The 21,928-nt window shown below is 37.6% G+C and overlaps 1 protein-coding gene and 1 non-coding gene across 2 annotated transcripts in view; both read right to left on the bottom strand.

The window, feature by feature from the left end:
* Birc6 (baculoviral IAP repeat containing 6) overlaps positions 1–21,928 on the bottom strand; it is a 205,629-nt gene that overhangs the window by 71,326 nt on the left and 112,375 nt on the right. The window contains 17 exon segments of the mRNA XM_052746262.1: positions 715–911; positions 2,338–2,511; positions 3,474–3,641; positions 4,462–4,593; positions 6,492–6,621; positions 7,232–7,375; positions 9,074–9,854; positions 11,251–11,472; positions 11,755–11,863; positions 12,064–12,320; positions 13,304–13,583; positions 15,922–16,122; positions 16,823–17,017; positions 17,161–17,257; positions 17,770–17,945; positions 19,242–19,804; positions 21,209–21,336. Of these exon segments, the coding sequence (XP_052602222.1) occupies positions 715–911; positions 2,338–2,511; positions 3,474–3,641; positions 4,462–4,593; positions 6,492–6,621; positions 7,232–7,375; positions 9,074–9,854; positions 11,251–11,472; positions 11,755–11,863; positions 12,064–12,320; positions 13,304–13,583; positions 15,922–16,122; positions 16,823–17,017; positions 17,161–17,257; positions 17,770–17,945; positions 19,242–19,804; positions 21,209–21,336 (3,954 nt within the window).
* Positions 5,041–5,143, bottom strand: LOC128116130 (U6 spliceosomal RNA). The gene has a single exon (XR_008220389.1). It is a non-coding gene; the product is annotated as a U6 spliceosomal RNA (small nuclear RNA).

Genomic DNA, 21,928 nt, shown 5'->3' with positions numbered 1-21,928 from the left:
TAACTGTAATTTTGCAATTGTTTATGAATCACAATGTAAATATCTAATATGCATGATATCTGATGTAGGGTCATGACCCGCAGATGGAGAACCACTGTCCTTGACCATCATTTCAAACCATGAAAAATGAAAACATTGGTCATTTTGGGGTTGTTTTTTGAGAAAAGATCTTGCTATCTGTAGCCCAAATGACCTGCCCAGGCCTTTCAAGTGCTGAAATTAGAGGTGTAAGCCAGGACACCCACCAGATTTTTTCCTCTGTCCCTAAAGATCATTAGAGAGACAAATGACAAAACTGTCCATTAATATAAAAGAACATGAAAAGCACATATACATTGATGACAGTAGCAAAAATGAACACTGACATGGGCTGAATTAATGATTTAAAACTATCTAAATGAGAAATGGCATCTAAGACAAGAGTAGAAGTTAAAAAAGACACAAATAAGTAGTATGCCGCAGTCAATATCCTATCTAAGCCACATACAGAAATGAGAATGTTAGTGTGATGACCATAACATTAACATAAAGGGAAAGGCCATACTTCAATGAGGTTCTTTATTCCCAGCTGATCCTCATACATTTTATATAAGCTAATTCATGACTTACCCAGTGCTCAAAAATTACGAGAACATTTCAAGGTTAATATAACCAACTTAAAGAACAGAGAACCTCACTATGCCACAATGCACCATGGTAGGAAGCTTAGCTTACCTGCTGAATTACTTCTGGATAGAGCATGGGCAGTCTCTCTGCAATAAGAGCAAGTCCACCCATTCCTGCAAAAACCTGTAATGGTGACTGAATGGGACAGGTTTCCAGTAAAGATTCATCCAGCATTCCATCCATGCACTCATCATTAGGAGTAAGAGCCTCATCTTCTGGACAGCTACCAATTAAGTCTCCATGATCTATATAATACATTACACAAAAACTCAGTATGTAAGAAAGAACCTATGTACATATACAGTATGCCTTCATTTATACAAGCATAAAAAGAAAGAGCAGAAATGATGAGACACTCAGTAGATAGAAGCAGTACTTGCTGTATAAGCTTGCCTGAGTTTAATACCAGGAATTCATAGTGGAAGGAGATGGTCTCCAAAGTTGACCTCTGACTGCCACATGTGTGTTGTGGCTGGTGCACACGCAGACACACACGCAGACACGCAGACACACACACACACACAAAATGATAATAAGCAATTTTTGAAGTAAAAGTAAGAATAAAAGAGAACAAAAACAATCAAGTTATAACCCCAATTTGTAATTTACTGGCCTACAGCCATCTGTAATTACAGTTCCAGAGGAATGGACTCCTTTTTCTCTGATCCCCTTGGGTTTTAGGCACACACGTGGTGCATATACATCTAGGCAGATAAAACAATCATACACATAAAATTTAAGAAATAAAAAAAAAAAAAATTAGGGGCTAGAAAGATGGCTCAGAGGTTAATAGCACTGGCTGCTCTTCCAGAGGTCCCGAGTTCAATTCCCAGCAACCACATGGTGGCTCACAACCATCTGTAATGGGATCTGATTCCCTCTTACAACGTACATGAAGACAGGGCACACATATACATAAATAAGTATAAAAAAAATGGCAGCTATATAATTCTCACAAAAATGTTAGAAAGAAAACTTTATGTACTCATTTGAAGTGATGATCTAAGATGAATTAACAGATTCAAAATGAAATTGTTTCCAATATTTAAAAATAAGTCAAATCACTGACAAGATAGTACCATTAAGTTAATATATGAAAATAACTGGTCAATTTGAAATTGAATCATTAGCTCAATGACACTGAAAACACTGTCTTTGACCTAACAGACCAATAAGTTGTTTTGTTACATATGTGTATGAATGTGCTGGGGAGCAGGGGTGGCATGCAAATGCATACTAGGAGAGGTCAGCTTTGATTGTCATTCTTAGATGCCATTGATCTTACCTTTCCCCTCTGGTTTTTACAAGGGTTTCTCTGGTTAGCCCTGGCTGTCCTGAAACTCACTCTGTAGACCAGGCTGGCCTTGAACTCACAGAGATCAACCTGCTTCTGCTAGGATTAAACACATGCACCACCACTGCCTGGCTGATCTTACTTTCTTGAGACAGGATTTCCTCTTTAAAACCTGGAGCTCAACCAATTAAGAGTAGGTGGGCTGACCAGTGAATGTTAGGGCTGTTCTCGTCTCTGCCTCCCAGCACATTCAACTTCTTCATGTGAAAGCTGGAGATCAAACCTGGATCTTCATGCTTGCAGAGTACGTACTTTACTGACTGAAGCCACCTTGCCAACACGGGACTGTAAGTTTTAAAGCAGTATCACGTACATACCTTTTTCAGGGTGTAGTCTTTTAAAAGAATCCGTTTTGGACAAACTTGGATCTGTAATGACTTTTGATCCCAATTTAACAGTAAGGTCTATTGAGCGGTAACCTTGAGGAAGTTTTCGGTCATAGAGAAGAGTTAGAAGCTGAGCAAGTGTCATTTCAGCTGGTAATGGCTGACCTAAAAATGACATAATTAAGTTAAAACAAAATCTAAGAGGGAGATATTTTTACTTGGCTTGACTTTCTTAATTAACAAATTATTTTTACTAAATCATGGGCAAGAGTTTGATAAATATAGCAATTTCAAAACAGTTTAAAAATTGGAAAGTCGCCGGGGCGGGGTGGTGGCGCATGCCTTTAATCCCAGCACTCGGGAGGCAGAGGCAGGCGGATCTCTGTGAGTTCGAGGCCGAGCCTGGTCTACGGCGCGAGATCCAGGAAAGGCGCAAAGCTACACAGAGAAACCCTGTCTCGAAAAACCAAAAAAAAAAAAAAAGGAAAGTCTACAAAAGCCAAGCTGTTTCCATATACATAGAGATAACACCCAGAAAAAAAAATCTGAAGAATACCAAGGTCAAACGACAAATGAAAGAGCAAATACTCGAAAATCTAACATCTGCAAATACTTTCATAGGGGGCTTAGATAACAAATACTTTAAGATATGAGACCACATAACTGTAACAACTATCTCTAGCTAAGGATAATACATTATACACGGGCAAACATATTATAATAAAATTGTATTTACACAGAGACATAGTAAATAACCCACCAGTCAGTTTCTTAACCTCTGCTATAAAGTTAGGGTGTGAAGTTAAGAAAGGAGATCAGCGTTAGTTGGCAGTAAGAGTATGGCATAGACAAAAATGATTACATTAACAGATTGCCAATGCTCTATCATGGAATCCTCAGCTAGAATTATACCTATAAAGCCTGTCTGATACTACTACTTCTTCTTACACTCTGCTCACAGCAAAGGTAAAGAAGACATAGACTTGGGGACAAAAAGAACTTTGTGACATTGAAAAGGCTATTCTCTTTGTGGACTTATTGTACCTAAAAGGAACTATGTGGAAAAATCCCCAGTACCTCTTTAAATCAGCCCAAGCAACAGAGCTACCATACAACTTGTGCAGTACCTGCCAAGAGTCTGTGAAACAAGTGAAACACTGGCACGGTGATGATTTTGTTAGCAGCGTCTGCACTGGAGGAAGTACTTCCGATTTTATCAGGAATTGCTCTTCCCCTCCTGGATGGTGGGCGAGGTGGTGTAGCAGACACAGCACGTTTAGACTGTGATTTCAACCCTTAAAGATAATAACTGGTTAGCTTTTTCTGTTCTGTAGTTAGGATATAAAGTAAAAGTTTCTAAAATGTTTTAATAAAATAGGCATTCCTAACTAACACCAAATCATTAATCCAGATCTAAGCTTCCAATTCCATCTGACCTTAATAATATGTTGTAATTTTGGCTTTCCATCTATAATTGCCAAGAAAATAAGAATACTGCAAGTTGCCATCAACTATAGATACATGTGGCTATTCAAGCAAAACCGTAGTTTTAGAAAATAGGTATAAGAGACGTCATGTTGATTCTTCTGATAGGGAAGGCAAATATACCAATATCCTGATGACGAGCTGTCTAAGCATACTTTAATTCTCTCTCTCTCTCTCTCTCTCTCTCTCTCTCTCTCTCTCTCTCTCTTTTTCCTCCCTCCCTCTCCCTCTGGTTCACCTCATTTTTTTAATAGAGCCTTCTCATTTGAACTAAAAGCATCTCAATTCTGTGGAAGATATGACTCTACAAAACTATCAGTTACCCTTGATAGTATTTTTTCTTTTTCCTAAATCAATACTAGAAATTTATATTGTGGTAAGGGCAGCCTATCAAATTAAAATTCAGTATCTACGTTATTCATACATGTTCAGTTCCTGGTGCAGTACTGTAAGCAAACCAGTTAAGTAATTCTACAGACAATCAGAGACTTCTGGTACAACATTATTATGTATTAAAACATAAGTCCAATATCTCATGAGTACATTTACTTTATTAGATGATGTTTCTGTAAACATACAGTGCTGTATTACATTAGAAACCAAGGGAAATAAAGATGGCAGAAAGCATACCAGAAGCAACAACAACGCTGTAGTTATCCTGAAACCCATTTTCCGCCTTCACCTTTTCTTTCTCTTCATGGTTCTTTTTCTCTTTATCATCTTTTTGCTCACTAATGAGTTTAGCTGTGATACTTGGAGTATCTGTAAGAAAATACTGTCTAAAATACAGTGCTTTTCTACATTATCCAGAAAGAAAGCAATAGCATTAGTTTTGTTTTAACAGTAAGTTGCCATTTTTCAATTAAAAACAAACTATAAAATGCAGTTATTATAGCATATTAAAATTCTACTGTATTCTTTGTATAGCTGAGGGGTAGAACTGGAGCTCTATGCAAACAACTGTGTTAGTAGATAGGAATGTAAACTAAAAACCAATCTTTTTCTTGCTATGACACAAGGTCTCACTGTGATGCTAGACTCTAACCCCCAGGCTTTAGTGATCCTCCTGCCCCAGCCTCTAGAAACTTCTTTTACCCCCAGAACCGTCTTGGAAGAGAATTCTTTTATTTGATTTCATAATAGTGAGCAGTTTCACCTACATGGTTTGACTTACTACCTGCAAATGTTTACAAGTTTCTAACTTTGTCTTTAAAAATGGAATCCTTCATGAATTTGCATGCCATCCTTGTGCAGGAGTGCTGCTCCTCTCTGTGTTCTTCCAATTACGTTATACGTGCTGCCAAGCAAGCACGTTCCCAATCTCTTAAACTGTCTTTTCTTGTGAGCTTTGGATTTTCATGTGGTAACTTGTCAGCTCCCATCCTTTTCCTTCACTAATTCCCTGGAAAACACTGGTCTCCCTCTTAAGCATATAAATAGGAACATAACTATTTTTATGTCATAACACATACACATTACCAGTTACCTTTAAAATGTAATACACATAATCATAATTGGGTTTTAGATGCAAAATGGGTCATTCTCACAGGCACATCACTAGAGAAAATTACAGTTCTTATTACAGAGAATAATCATTTTATTCACTCAATAACTAGAACTTCTAAATGGCAATAAACTCTTAACTATCTAAGTTGATGTTCACAGTGCCATTAAAAGCAGCTTTTTCTAGCTGGGCTTGGTAGTACATGCCTTTAATCCCAGCACTCAGGAGGCAGAGGCTGGCAGATCTCTCTGAGTTTGAGGTCAGCCTGGTCTGTTACAAAAAGAAATTCTGGCTCAAAGAACAAATAAGAAAAAAGCAGATTTTTCCTTAATACATGTTATGTTGTTTACAAGCACCTAGGAGAGAATGTTCAGTCTGCTTTCTTCACTAACATTTATGAACAATGAGGTAACTAGGTAATCTTTCTCCTTTTATTTTCATTTTTGACAATTTGTTGATTTTTATCTCTAGATTCAGAAAATACTTATTAATTTGAAACCTGCCATCCATATACTAATGCAACTACAAGAGAGTGACCAGATGGCTGTGTGTGGGAAAAACCCACCAACGATTTCCAGTGGACTGTTTGCACTTCCAGCTCCTATCCTGTTATCACAAGACATAGCTGACATCATAGCTAAGACTATTATTCCCTGAAGGTAATATTCATTATTGCCTAATTAGTATTGTGTTCTGTTTTCAAGCTATGAAGATATTTACATTTTTTTGTGAAACAGTTTCTGAATGGGTGGAAACTAATAAAGTTACAAGGGATTGAAGAGCTGACTCAGTAGCTAAGAGAGTGTGCTGCTTTTGCACAGGACCCAGGTTCAGTCCTCAGCACCACATAGTGTCTTACAGCTGTCTCTAACTCCAGTTCCAGAGGAACCAATGCATGTATGTGATAAATATACATAAAATAAAAATAAATCTTTTGTTTGTTTGTTTGTTTTTCGAGACAGGGTTTGTCCATGTAGTTTTGGTGCTTGTCCTGGATCTCGATCTGTAGACCAGGCTGGCCTCGAACTTACAGAGATCCGGCTGGCTCTGCCTTCCGAGTGCTGGGACTAAAGATGTGTGCCACAGTCACCAGGCATAAACTGTATTCTTAAAGCTCAAACGCATGAAACAGGGTTAAAGAAAAACTAAAACTTACCTGAAACTCTATCAAGAACATCTGATAATGTTGTTGAGACTGGCAAATGAAGAGTACGAAACTTATGACCTGCTCCATACATTGGGTGTTGGATGACGTGGCTAGTTGCATTAATTCTCCCTTTGTACAGCTGGAAAAAAATTAAAAAGTTGAGTGTTTTAGAATACATACCATTACGAATCAATTTCAAAGGAAGAATAAAAAGTTCAATAAAGCATACTAAGTACTTTGCATATTTTAAGTATTTCTGGTATGCTTTCCATAGGAATTGCTCATCCACTTTTTAGATTGGTAATACATAATGTGTGTATCCCCAAAACAAATCACATAATTCAAAATACAGTACAGTTGTTATTTCCCTAAAGGGGCTATGGCTATCCTTGCTGACATGTTTGTCACTGACTCTAAAAGCTCTTGTTTCAGTCTGCTGCATTACTAACGAGGAGAGCCATTGCTCCACAGTGAAGAGCACTTGTTCTTACAGAGGACCTGGGTTTGATTCCTAGCACATACATGGCACCTCACAGAGCTCTAGTTCCAGGGATCCAACATCCTACTCTCACCTCCCTGGGTATCAGGCACATATATGGTACACAGACACACATTCGAGGAAGACACTCATACACATTAAGTGAAAAGAAAATTAAAAAAAAAAGAGAGAGAGAACAGAGCTCACTGCAAGTTCCCCCAAAAAGTATTCAAGTTATAGAGACATGAAGGTAATAATTAATATTACTCACTGGACATGGTGACTGAAGAAACATTGTCACCTTTTCATCCTCCAGCATCAACTGTAAAAACAGTCTTCGTACAAACCCTGAAATATTCCCTGATGTTGGGAGGCTACCCCTTTGAGGAGCTGTCTGAAATAGTTCACAGAGAACCTGGCAAGGCAAGAAATGTCAAAAGTTAAGTGGATTATTTGAAGGTTTATATTTTGAAAAATGAACAAGAAATTAAGAATGTAAACTAACAAACTTTTTCCCAAGACAGGGTTTCTCTTTGTAGCCCTGGCTGTCCTGGAACTTACTCTGTAGACCAGGCTGTCCTCGAACTCACAGAGATCTGCTCGCCTCTGCCTCTCCAAGTGCTGGGATTAAAGACATGTGCCACCACTGCCTGGCTAACAAAAGTATTTTAATGCATCAAGTCTTCATATAAACACTGCTTATCTTAAAAAACTGTTTATATTGTGTATAGGAATACACAGGCAGATAAACAATTAAAAGTGTAAGAAACAGCCTAGCATGATGGCACACGCCTTTAATCCTAGCACTCAGGAGTCAAAGCAAGTAAGTGTCTAAACTCAAGTCAGCCTAGTCTGCATAGCAAGTTCCAGGCCAGCCTGCATACTGAGACCTTGACTCACAAAAAAAGAAAAAAACAAAACAAAACAAAGCAAGAACCATTTCAATAGCCGAGAGGAATGCTTAGTATTTTTTCACATCTAGTATAACTAATTTTAGTCAATATCAAAGTGTTTTTAATATAGTAAAAATTACTTTTAGACAAGCCGTTAGTCAGGTATGGTGGCCCATGCCTTAATCCCAGCACTGAGAGGCAGTTAAGTCTTTGCGAGTTTGAGGGCAGTCTGGGCTTCATAGTGAGGACTGGGGGTAGGGGGTGTTGGTATTGCATCAAAAGCAAAGTCTTAATAAGAAATAGGTAATAATAAAGCCAAAAATCAAAGGAACACAGCAACTCGGTGTACTCAAAGCACAGTTCTAACTTTTAAATATCAATAATTATGCCCCTGGGTTTGAACTTATAATTCAAGCAATCCCTTTTAAGCAGAAAGTACTTTCCTTAATAACTACTACTATGAGCACTAATTTACCTTGCTTTTCCACTTAATAAAGCCACGTCACTCTATATTTATAAAAATTTGGAATGTTCTCCTATATATAGAATGACAGGAATAAGCAATCCCCACTAACAGGAAGAAAAAGAAGCTTTTTCCTGTTCATCATACTCCCCTATTTCACAGAAGTTTTATGCTAAAGTACTTGTACACAATATCTGTGTTAAAAATTCTCTGATATAGGTATTAGCCCTGATATATATATTAAACAACTTGCCCAAAGCCACAAAAGCCACAGAGCTATAGAAGCCAGCAACAAACTAAACCAAAGCTCCAGCAAATATCCTTAAACACCAGACTAACTCCAGTAATCTGTAATGTCCAGAGCCTCTCTCCTGAAACCTACTCTTAATGTCTGTGTGATGAGAGGCAAACCAACAGTGATGACAGCAGTCTGGTAATATCTAACAGTCAATCAGCAGCCAAACTACATTCTTTCAGACTTGTTCTTAAACTAGGGAGTTTTGAAAGAGTATCAGATTGTAGTCAAAATGGTCATGAATTTCCAGTCACCTCACCCTAAATGTAATGGATTTTAAGACCATATATTTCAAGGAGCGGGGAAAGACACTGATACTTTCATTGTGCTTAGATTCTGACACTTAGACGTACTTAATCCCAAGCTTTATTATCACGTGGCCCTCAGTTAACTACTTCCAAAAATGCCATACTTTCTCCTATTAGTAAGGCCCCATCAACTCTGAGATGGTTGTGTTCTTACCTGTGCCATCAGCTTCTGATTATTAGGGTGACAGGAAATACACTGCAGAAAGAAGGCAACAGTTGCATTCTCAATGGCTGTCCGTTGCTGAGTCGTCAGTCCTGTGGTAGCAGCTGAAGGATGAGCAGCTGATTTTGGGCTGCTCTGCTGTGCCCCTAAATTATGTCCTCCAGCAGTTGATCCAGAGTGACACAATAAAAATAGAAGTGCTGTCCACAGTGGGTTAACTTCAGAACCACCAAGCCAATCTTTCATGATATGGCTATTGCCAACTTCAGTCAAAAACCTCAGAATAGGAGCAACTAGGTCTGCTGTGATAGGCATCTTATTGCAATGCTGTGGAACGTGATGCCGCCTGAGTTTGTCCTGGGAATTATCTATTGACTGAGCAATGCTTTCCGAGTAGGAAATGTGGCTAAAACAAAAACTAGCCAAACTTCTCACAAGAAGGGAGGGCAACCCTGAGTCTAGCAACTGTTTAATAGCTTCTGGAGACTGAGAAGAGGAAGCAAGAGTTGCCAAGTGGGATTCGGTTAGTGCAAGAGGTGCTTGTGCATTTTTGGAGTCATCTGTCAATGACGAACTAAGATCTTGCTTCTTGCTATCATCTGTCATGGACAGTCTATGATGACACTGCACTGGAGGAGGGATAATTCCCATCCAGCCCATGAGCAAGGAAAAGTAATTTGGGTGTATATGGCACATGGAGCAAAGTAGACTGTCAACAGCTTTCTTCAAAACCATGTTGCACGGAAGAGACATGGACCAATTAAAAAGTAACCTAGAGAAAGAAATGATACCACATGAATAATTGGTTTTTTGTTTGTTTTTTTAGGAAAACGTTCACTGCAGAAAAAATTCCTACAGGAGATTAAATGTAATGACAAAAAGAGTTTACTTGACATTTCCTCCCACTCCCAATCCTCTTCTTTGAGATAGGGTCTCACTGTTAATATTCTGACCCACCCCTTGGAACCCAATGTTAGTATTCCGACCTATCCCTTGGCGCCATCCTGCATCCTGATGTAAAAACCTCATTTTAAGGAAACCTCCCCGCTCCTCTCTCTCTTCTGCCTTTCCTCCCACGAGTATGTGCCCTCGACCCCCCCCCCCACTCCTGTCTCTTTATCTCTCTTCTCCCTCTTTTTTTGTCTTTCTTTTCGTCTCTCTATGACAATAAACCATATCTGTGCAGATGTGGCATCTGTGTCGTAAATGACTGTCCACTAGCACCCTGCCCTCCTGGTGTGGATCGTCTAACAGCCCAGCATTGCATCTGCGGAGCATGCCAGCATGTTTGCTTGCACACGTGGGGTACACTAGACAGCGGGGTCACCCAAATGCATCTATCATAACTAGGATTAGAGGTGGGCCACCATCCCTGCCAATCTCCATCGTTCTTCGTGTACTTTCCTTCCACAGCTGCACAGTAAAGAAAAACTTAGCTGACAGAAATATTTGCAAGTGAGAATAACACAAAGCCCTCCAGAACACCTACACAAAGATTTCTGATTTGAAGAAAAGCTAGCAATATTGCTAATCAATCTTAAAACAAGGAAGACTGGGACTTTAGCTCAGTGATAGAACATGTCGTTCCCAGCATGGGAGAAAATAATAATGTGGTATCTCACTTCAAAAGTACTATACTTTTGTATTTATTATTTTCAAACTATCATTACTATCAAGAAAAAATTATCATTTGTTGGAACATAGTCCAAGAATGGAGTCATGTGAGAACTCGGAGTGCTTGTGAGAAAACTCCAAGAAAACAAGACTCTTGTGCTGTGACCTCAGTTTTTTCAAAAAGAGATTATTCTTGGAATGTGTTTCCATGCTCCTCCCAGGTGTAACAGATAGGAGTCAGTTTACATCAGCTGTTGTTATTCATATACGGATATGGAAAAACATGTTTTTGCCATGTGTGGCTTGTCCTTGTGATTATATACTTTACTCAAATGACTCTTTTTAATCCTTAGAGTATAAATTGTCTGATGCTGTGAATAAAGTTGGCTATTGTGCGAGATTTTAGTCCGCCTCATTTTTAGGCTCTATTCTCCCAGGTCCCACCACCTTTAGAGTGGAAAACTACTGAAACAGACAAAATACTCTACTTATCAAGCGAAACCTACAGTAATCTAGCACCCAGGGGAAGAGGGTAGGATTTTACTCAGACTTACTCAAAAAGCTCTCGGTCCAGCAGTGCTGGCAAATCATACTCTACAAGCAATTCATAACTGTGCCAAAGAATCGCCGCTACACAGTGCAGATGAGAGGGGGACGGCATGAGAAGACCATAGTCAACAGCTGATGAGCTCGGGCACATAGAGTTCATCCGACCACTTCTCTTCAAAGCAGCCATTTTTGCAGAGTCACTGACCCATTTTAGCAAGGCCTGAATTCTTTAAAGAAAAAGAAAGTCCAGTAATGCTACAACTGATATCTGATAGAAACAACATCTTTACATGTGAACTAATCCTGGAAAGACAATATTGACTCAGAATTCTATTTTTAGCTCAAAAGCATTCAAAATATGTCTAAACATAAAGAATCTACATTTATGTTCTACTACGTAAAGCATATAAATAGATACTGATATATAATACTTTTGTAAGGCCTTTCTAAGGGAGAGTATTAAGTTCAATTCACTACAGCATGTTTGTGATTAAATAAAAAACATATACCTGTCTTTAGTTCCAGGATCCTGAGTTGTACCAAGCTGGTAAAGAATATCTATTGTAGAATCAGAGGAAAGTCCATTCAGCCTTCCAAAAAGTAAAGGGCTATTCAAATCTAAGCCAAGGGGGGAAAAATATTGTTTTTAAATTAGCCAATTTAAAATGGAAGATATGGTTAAATTATGAGAAAAGTTCAAAAGTAACAGAGCTCTAAGAGAAATTCATTTCAGAAAGAGTTAATTACAAACACCATGTAGTTCAAGTATGATCACCACACAGGCTTATAAAACTTGTAAGAGCAAAGTCAGCAGTCACCTGTAGGATCGCTGCCTGATGCTGCACAGTTTCTCAAGAGAATGTCTATGAGCTTCAGGCCAATTCTAGTGGACTGCAATCCAATCTTCACAAGGACAACCTCAATGTTGGGTGAATGCATTCCGCAGTAGGGTGACATCAGTAAGGCAGCACATGTCTGCAGCAGATTGGCAGTAGGTGCAGCAGCACTGGCCATCATTCCTTCCAGATCACTTATATGAGTAAGGCAATGATGTAATAACCTTAACCAACCAATGCTGAAATAGAGAATCCAACAGTAGATGCATGGTAACATACATACCTCACATTATTGCAGGAATAAAAGAGACTATATCTTACAAGTTCTGGAATGCTGGAAACACAGTACTGAATTACACACACAGTAAGCTTTCTCTAGAGGACAATGCTCGCATCATTTAAGAACTACATATTTGCTTTAAAAAAACATCAGCAATGAACTTTGTTATATACAGTAACACTAAAGGATTCATAAAACTAAAGAAATCCTAAATGTTTGATCAAGTAACAACTTTTTTTTTTTTGTTTTTTTTTTTTTGTTTTTTTTTTTTGTTTTTCGAGACAGGGTTTCTCTGTGTAGTTTTGCGCCTTTCCTGGGACTCACTTGGTAGCCCAGGCTGACCTCGAACTCACAGAGATCCGCCTGGCTCTGCCTCCCGAGTGCTGGGATTAAAGGCGTGCGCCACCACCGCCCGGCTCAAGTAACAACTTTAATGAAACCAATCTATCAAATGTGAACTAGAGGAGACCTTCAGTCCCTTGTATGAGTGAAATAAACTGACACTGATGAATCACCATAAAGATTGGTTCACTGTTTCTATGGGTAAGTTTGTATGGTTCAAATATTTCCTGTTGCAAGGTACTTGGGAATCCCTAAAGCAAGAGTATAGTCCCCAAACTGAAACCTACAAAAACAAACATACTACACACAAGCAAGGGTCAACTCACAAACTAAACACATAAAATTCTCAATTTACTGTTTTGTTAGACCTTCACAAAATCATCATATTAAACCTCACAGAACTAGGTATGATATAAGCACACACAGAACAACAACTTACTACAATCTAATACAGAAAATATATCACAGAACAAATAATTTCTTTCCTCTTTTTTTTGGGAGACAAAGTCTCCTTATGTAGCCCCAGCTGTCCTGGAACTCACTCTATAGACCAGGCTGGCCTTGAACACAAAAGAGATCATTTAAGAAATAAAAACATACCTTGTTTTGGAAACTTGATCTTCAGATGGAAGAAAAGGATTATTAACCGTGGCTGAGGAAGTGGTGCCAAAAGCAGTGAGGCCTAATAGTTTAATCTGTGAAAGGCCTAACGTGCTGGCATCCCGAGGACGATGTAGTCTGAGGCAGACGGCAGAAGCTACCTCAGCTTTGACAAGCTGAATTTTTATGTAGGTAAGACCACTTGTGACAACAGGAGTCGACAAAGGTAGCATATTAACCCCATCTGCACTTACTTCAACAGACACTGAGGATGGGCAGGCTACAGAAAGAAAAAATGGAATATTTACACACACACCAAAAAGAAAGAGAAAAGAAAAAAAGAAAAAAAAAAAAGAAGAAGCGAACTAGATGCCAGACTCTAATACAAGTTCCACTAATTTGGCAGCTTTCAGGTGTACACACTATATAAAATTACTGAAAGCACTATATATAACAAAGAATATCTTCTCACTAACATTCATCATAATTTTTTAAAAGTGATCTTTAATAATTAAATAATCATAAATAATTGAACTATTCGCCTAAAGAAATACTAACTGTAGATTTCAATACATACACAACTAATAATCCCAAAAGGCAAAATATCCCAACCTAACAAGCAATTACTTATTATTCCTGTTCTACCAAAACTGTCATGAATACTAAGGACTATATCAAGTTAACGTTAAGATAAGCTGTTTAAAATAATTCGAGAAGAACAGAATAGTAATACCAATTGGTTCAAAACTTCAAGTGTAACTTGCAACACTATGCTTAAATTCACAGTTAATTTTAAAATAGGTTTCATCTTTATTTTTGTTTGCATTTTAAACCTGAACCAAACAGTCTCAAACTTTAAAAGTATCAATTCCTGTTACTTAAAAAGTTCCAGTGAGGTAACAAACTGGCAACTCCCACGGGGTCATTAATACCCCTAGCATAGAACAGAAGCCTATAGAGAAAACATACCTATCAAAGAAAAATTTTAAAAATTGGTTTTATTTTTAATTTCAAATGATAAACATACAAAGTATAATTTTATTAGCTGTCAATTTAACACCAGGCTTATACTGAGGATTAGAGAAATTTTAAAAACTTTGTAAACTGTAACTTTCAAAACATTTCAAGAAACTATTAGCTATATTTTACAGGAACAATACAGTGTAAGAAACAAAAATAAAAATAAAAAGGAAATCCCGAACACTATTTAATAATAAATCTATTCAATTTTCATTGGAATATATGTATTCAATCTCTAATCCAACAGGTACCTTATCTGTTTATTGAGCATGCATAAATATCTGCTTTCCCTACCTACACTGTACTTGTTTTCCTAATTCCCACGTGTAAAATCTAGCCACATTTACACAACGTTTCTCCTTCCAAATCAAAGTGCTCATTTCAGGCTCACTTAACTGAACGTTAGTTCACTGTGGAAGAAAGGAAGCTAAGATAGAATGTTAGAGATTGAAGTCACTGCCTAATGGGAAAAACGCCCTATCAATGAGCTACATCACTAGATCATTTCACTGTTTGTTTGTTTTTTTTTAAATTGATTTTTCGAGACAGGATTTCTCTGTGTAGTTTTGGTGCCTTTCCTGGAACTCACTCGGTAGTCCAGGCTGGCCTCGAACTCACAAAGATCCGCCTGCCTCTGCCTCCAGAGTGCTGGGATTAAAGGCGTGCGCCACCACCGCCCGGCTCATTTCACTGTTTTTATCTTCAAACTAGGTCCCCTTAAGTTGCTCACTCATTATTACACCCATGCAGACCCTCAACTTTAAATCCTACTGCCTAAGTCTAAGTAATTAGGGATAAAGGACTATGCTACCATGCCAAGAAGACTTTGTCTTTTGAAATAGTTTTTGACCTGCTAAAGTAAGATTTTAGTCTATGTTATTCTTGAGGCTGGTCTCAAGCTCAAAACTCTCCTATATCAGGCTCCCCTGAGATGAAATTATAGGCACGTGACATAATGCCTGACTTTCACCTTATATTAATTGTATGTGGTTAGGTAATAGCTTCAATAACATGACTAAATAGTAGACTATCTTTCAAATAAAAATATTCTTTCAAACATGGTAAGAATCTATGAAATACCCCGAGTTTTCATCCAACTGAGTGACACTGGATAACAATGAGATACAGTAAACGCAAGTGACTGTGAAAGTCTCAATATAAACTATGAGTATACTGAAGGAAGCTAAGTGACTCCAAAGTGAAAAATACTACCAAGTACTATTAATGAACACACTACAGAGATTCTGTCTTAATCTGGAACTGATTTTCCAATATTTTAAGGAATTTACTTTAAAATATTTTGATAAAAGGTACCCAATTAACAACCAAATGAATTACACAAAACTGCAAAAAAAAAAAAAACCCTAAAACAAACAAACAAACAAAAAGCAGCCAAACAAAAGCAAAACCAAAAAACACCATTTCACTTAATAAGAAATTACTTAGGGATAATGTAAAATATTGTACTTAAAACTGATTAAACACACACACAGCCTAAAGTCAAAGGTGAATAATATATTGGGGCTTGCTCAATAGTACTTCCCATTTCCACCTGTTTCTAAACTAGTGTTATTCTCAGGATGCATCATAATACTCACTTGCAAGGGATGCAAGGTGAGGTTGGATATGTATCTCCTTCAGCAACACTGCTGAAGGCAGGTGGATGGTAAGGTCACACCAAGCCTCTTCTGGCAGAAAGATGTAGGACCAAGCAGCGGAACGAGCCCTTCGATGGGGTGGTGTGGCTTGCAGAAGCACCTCAGCTGGTTGGGCAGTAGGACTGCTAGATGTGATTGTACCTATAAAAAAAAAAAAAAAATACAAACTTGTGAAAAGGTTCAGGAAGACACAGAAATATTCAGAGAGTCTAAATATTAAACTATAAAAAAGAGCAGAAAATAAATATCTGGTAGAATTGCAACACTTTCAATCATGAAACATGATTATCAATGTATTCCTAACAGTAAGACTGACAGGGTGACAAGTTCATTATTCAGATGACAAATGATTACTAATGAACACGGTCTAGTGCAATTTTTAAATTAAGTAGAAAACGCTATCCACTATACTTTTTACCATGAGAATAAACTTTAGTTCACAAATGTTCATGTTAATGAAACAGAAATAAGAAAAGCATGAAAAGATATGCAGTATAAAGGAATACATATCTCAATTAATTCTTTAAAACATATTAATATTTAAGTCCTTACAAGCTGATTAACATTTAAAGAGAAAACAGACCTAAAAATGTCATAGGTGTATACACTGTACACCTATTTCAACTTGGAAAAAACCAAAAGCCTGTTAAAACCTTTTTTCTTACTAGAATGTTCTGGTATTGACAGCCTATAAAAGCAACTGTTTATATTTAAATGGTACTAATTATATTTAAAATGGTACTAATCTAATATTAACTTGTGTCAAGAACTAATTTTGTTTCACATCAGCCAAGGGACTAAGTTGACTCACAGTAGTAAGAGCAAGGACTAGTTTTCTTACCGAGGGGTGCAAAGTTATGGATCCCTTCTGCATTGTCAGGCTCAGAGGCAAGGACTCTTGTTTTCAAAGTGCTGTCAACAGCTTTATTTGGACCAGAATCAAGAAATTTCATAATAGTGGATACCATACTTCTTGCAGTGTTCACAATAGCTCTTGTACTGGTAACCATATTGTTGCAAATAAGCTGAACTCCACCTAAATTCACAAAGAGTACTAAATGAAAACAATCCTAAGAACAAGACTGGACATCAACAGTAAATGTTCACAGACTACAAAAATGAACGCATAGTAAAACCAAGATCATACTAAAATGATAGCATTTGGGATTTTTATCTTACCCATATCATGGAATGCTTTCAAGGCATCACTAGTATCCAACACTCTCAAAATAAACCACAACAATGGTTCAGATAACTGGCAAGTAGCAAGAGAACCCTACAAAGTAAATAAATACAATGTGATTTTATAAGTCCCTGTAAATTTAGACAATTACATTTCTTAATATGATCAAAATACGTAACTACCAATGAATAAATTTAAACATTACATTAAGTAAAAATTTACCCTAACCCCCTTTAACTAAAAAGAAACAACAAAGATAAATTTTGAAGAGTTGTCTATCTCAAGTAGTTCTTGGTAACATCTCGGGAACCATCTTGATAGTCAACTATGCAAGCTCGGGAAAAGAAGCAGTAGTAGTAGTGGTAATTCTCAGACTATGAATATTTTCATTTACTATCCCCGTAGTCATTTTTGAAATACTATGCAAAGTAATTTTATTCTTCAATGTCTATTAAAACTGAAATAAAATTCACTTTGCTCATGATCTGCTATGTTATTTTCTAATACATTACATGGATACTCTTAATTTGTCTAATATGTAATTCTCTACATGCATTACTATCAAACTGTTCAAATTACTGCAGCTGCTGTTGGATTGAACGTACTTGTCTGCCCATGTATCCACAGGCCATGTAGGTCAAGATTGGCTGCAACATCATGTGGACTGTAGAGGCTTTCTTACTAAGTGTTGTCAATATGGTAAATAATCCATCTCCAACTGATATGGCATCTAACCCACCATGGAAGTTTTCATGTTTGGTGAGATGTAAGCCACTTGCACCTAGTTTAATAAAAGATTACACATTTTTAAACCACACACATAAAAAACAATAAAAATTAAAAATTTATTTAAAAAAAACACTAAAGGATAGGTATATAAGTCTCCCTCATGAATAGATAAGACAGGCAGACACACACACACACCCCTACACATCTATAAAGATTAAAATATCTATAGCAGTACTGAATAAAGTATGATTTCCTGGGGGCATCATCTTACATGAGCTCTCCCACTGTAGATTACTAGAAAAAAGTGTCCTACTATATGACTAAGAGAGTATCACTCATGAAGAAAATAAAGGGTCTGGATTAAGAGCACTGTCTCCTCTTCCAGAGGACCCAGGTTTTTTTTGAGACAGGGTTTCTCTATGTAGCCCTGCATATTCTAGAATTCACTCTGTAGACCAGGCTGGCCTCGAACATACACAGATCTGCCTGCCTCTGTCTCCTGAGTGCTGAGATTAAAAGCAAGTGCCATTGCTACCTGGGAGGGCCCACTTTTGATTCAAAGCACCAACATGGTGGCTAGCTCACAACTGTCTATAACTACAGTCCCAGGGATCCGATGCCCTCTTCTAGCCTCCGAGGACACTACATGCACGAGGTGCAGACATATATCTAGATAAAACACCATACACATGAAATAAAACAAGGGGAGACAGAAATACTAGTAGTAGAAAATGTATCAAAACTGAACTTTGTCACATTTTCTTAAAGTATTCAAGAAATTTTTTAAAGCAGTAAAATATATTAATTTCCAAACAGTAGAAGTTAAACAATGGCATATAAAAGTATAATGAAATATGCATTATAAAAGCAAGCAGGAACAGGTATGTCTTACTGGTGTCTAATACACTGAAATCATTACAGACATAGATAGATAGATGATAGATAGATAGATAGATAGATAGATAGATAGATAGATAGATAGATTATGGTACTTAAGATGGATGTTTTAATCTTGCTTTTTATTGAGACAAGGATTCCTTAGCTGACCTATAATTCCCTATGTACAGCATGCTGACCTCAAACTCACAGACAGCCCTCTTCCATTTCCTCCTGGGTGCTGGAATTTAAGGCATGTGCCACTATGCCAGGTTAATGTTGATTTCTTAATTTACTTTGTTAAGAGTTTCTCAGAATTTTTGAAACTAACACATACAACTTTCTGATAATGCATTTCCTATAAAGTCATTCCTATAAAGTATTCACTAATAACGTAAGTTGTAAAAATGCTACAAAAAAGTAATAGGTATAGTTCCAAGAAAAGATTAAGATTAATATTCCAAATACATACCAATTATCATTGCCATGGCACTGCTATTACACAGGCCTAGAGCAGACAAAATCTGGCTCATAATCTGTTGGTTGGCTAAGACTAAGTCAGCAACATATGCAGGAGATCCTGGAACACTGGGACTGCTTCCATTGACATCTTTGCCTCCTGAGACTTTTTCTTCATCTGAAACACTATCTGTTGTATTGGTGGTCACGGACACTCTTGCGCTGTATTCCCTATTGCTTGAAAGAGGCAGCTGTACTAAAATGTTCACAAGTTTTAACAAATCAAACATGAGTTGGTCTCTTGTCATTTCACCACAAACAGCCTTTGCATCACCTGGACGAATGAGGTTGGCAAAGAGTCCCCCAAAGCAAGCTCGAGCACCTACAGAACTATCTGATCCACTTCTAGACATTACTTTGTCTGAGCAAGTGATATAGTGATGCACCAAGAAGGTGACAGACTCTATCACAGCAGAAATAGTACTAACTGAGACAACTTCAAAGTTCTGCTCCAGAGTAAACTCTAACAGCTTCACTTGAGCATCAAGAGGTCCTTGGCCTGTCTGGAAGGCCCCCCTGCAGAGACAGAAACAGAAAGGATTAAAAATTAAATCACGTTAGGTAGTTTTAACAGAATTAACTATGACATTTCTTCATTTAGCAGTTCTTCAACTGTACCCAAGTTTTCTGTTCATGTCCACTTTATTATTGTAGTGATATATTGTGTATCAATAAAACTTGATGATCAGAAGACAGAGCTAGCCACTAGATTAAACATAGAGGCCAGGCAGTGGTAGCACACACCTTTAACCCCAGTACTTGGTAGCCACACGCCTTTAATTCCAGCACTTGAGATCTCATGCCTTTGCTACCAGTATTTAGGAAGCACACAAGCCATTAATCCCAGCACTAGGAAGGAAGTGAAATGGCTGGGCAGAGAAAGGCATATAAGGTGTGAGGGGACAGGAACTGGAGCCTTTTGGCTGAGGACTCAGGCTTTCAGTCAGAGGATTCATGGAGACAGGATCTCGCCTTCCATTCAGCCCGAGGATTCGGTAGTGGTGAGAAGTTTCTCTAGTAGCTTGTCCCTTAGTCTCTCTGATCTTTCAGCATTTACCCCAGTATCTGGCTCCAAGTTTTATTATAAGATCATTTAGGAATTGTGCAACAATTATAGCTTCCCTTCTAAATTGAAAACGAAGGGAAAAAACACAAGAATACCAAATTATCTTAAAGTAATAGATGAAAAGATTTTTTCATGAGAAGCAGATTTCTGTAATTGTCATTTGTATATTATGAGGACACTGGCTAACAAGGTAGTCTCTTTGACCTCTACATAAATGACAAACTGTTCATAGTTTAGTAAGTGTTTCTCAGGCTAGGAATGTAGCTTGGTGGCACAGGGCTTGTTTTCCATATAAAAGGGAGGTCCCAAGGTGTTACATAATGATTACAATTCACTGTCCTATGACAACCTATGATACTGAAACATTCAATACATTTTAAGAATTAACACAACATGGCCACAATTCTTTTTACATACTGAATAATTTTGTTTACTTATGATTTCTTTGAGATTATTTTCTTTTTGAGTTATCTTTTTGGCATACTATTATTACATACTAAAAAGGAATCATGCTTATTTCTCTATATATTCCAGAAGAATTTAAATAATTTCAAATAATTTTCAACTAAAAATTTTAATGGTCTTAAAGGTGGAGCTTTGAGGTACCATGTTCCTACTGTAACAGAAACTGAAAGTCGGGGGGGGGGGGGGGGGGGGGGGGGGGGGGGGGGGGGGACCAACCTACAATGAAATGAAATGAAAATGACCAAGAAACACAGCCCCTCAGCCCAACTGTCCTCAGGTCTATTTGTTCTAAACAAACACAAGTTAATATCCAGGGGATTATATTTGGAGGATTCCACGTTCATTTTCACATCAGGACAGGTAGAGGAGGAATACATGCTGTCATTTACCTCTCTGTAGAAAGTATATGAATTAGCTTGAGCAAAAGTTCACTGAATATCTGAGGACATGTTGAAGACAGATGCACTTGTAATCGGGTGAGAAACTCCTGCATGGCTTGTGTAGCTGTTGGACCAACCTGAAAGAGAGATGCATATCCACTGAAAACTAATGAGCTATATCAATGGCATTCTCAAAGTGTCAGGTATAAAGCCATGAAGAATGCTTATGAGGAAGAACAAAATATTAACAGTGGCCGGGCGGTGGTGGCGCACGCCTGTAATCCCAGCACTCGGCAGGCAGAGGCAGGAGGATCTTTGTGAGTTCGAGGCCAGCCTGATCTACAGAGCTAGTCCAGGACAGACTCCAAAGCTACAGAGAAACCCTGTCTCGAAAAACCAAAAAAAAGAAAAAAAGAAAAAATATTAACAGTGACAGGAGAGAGCAAATTTATGTTTTAGTTCTTCATATCTTTACTATAAGTTAAAAATGGATATTCTATAATTAATCTTATTTCTTAATGATCATACAACTAAGATTTGCTTCCATGACCAAGAAATGTCTTTGTAACACTTCCCAAACTATGAGAACATTTTGTACTGATTTTTATGAACAACCTTATTGAAAACGTGATCCCTAAAAAAAATAATTTGGGACTAGAGAGATGGCTCAGTGATTAAAAGTATTAGCTGCTCTTCCAGAGAACCCAGGTTGATTCCTAGAACACACAT

Source organism: Peromyscus californicus, unplaced genomic scaffold, assembly GCF_007827085.1.
Source record: "Peromyscus californicus insignis strain IS unplaced genomic scaffold, ASM782708v3 Scaffold_1__1_contigs__length_55948999, whole genome shotgun sequence".
NCBI classification, from domain to species: domain Eukaryota; kingdom Metazoa; phylum Chordata; class Mammalia; order Rodentia; family Cricetidae; genus Peromyscus; species Peromyscus californicus.
The sequence above is the reverse complement of the archived record's forward strand: the minus strand, read 5'-3'. Positions and strand labels throughout refer to the sequence as shown.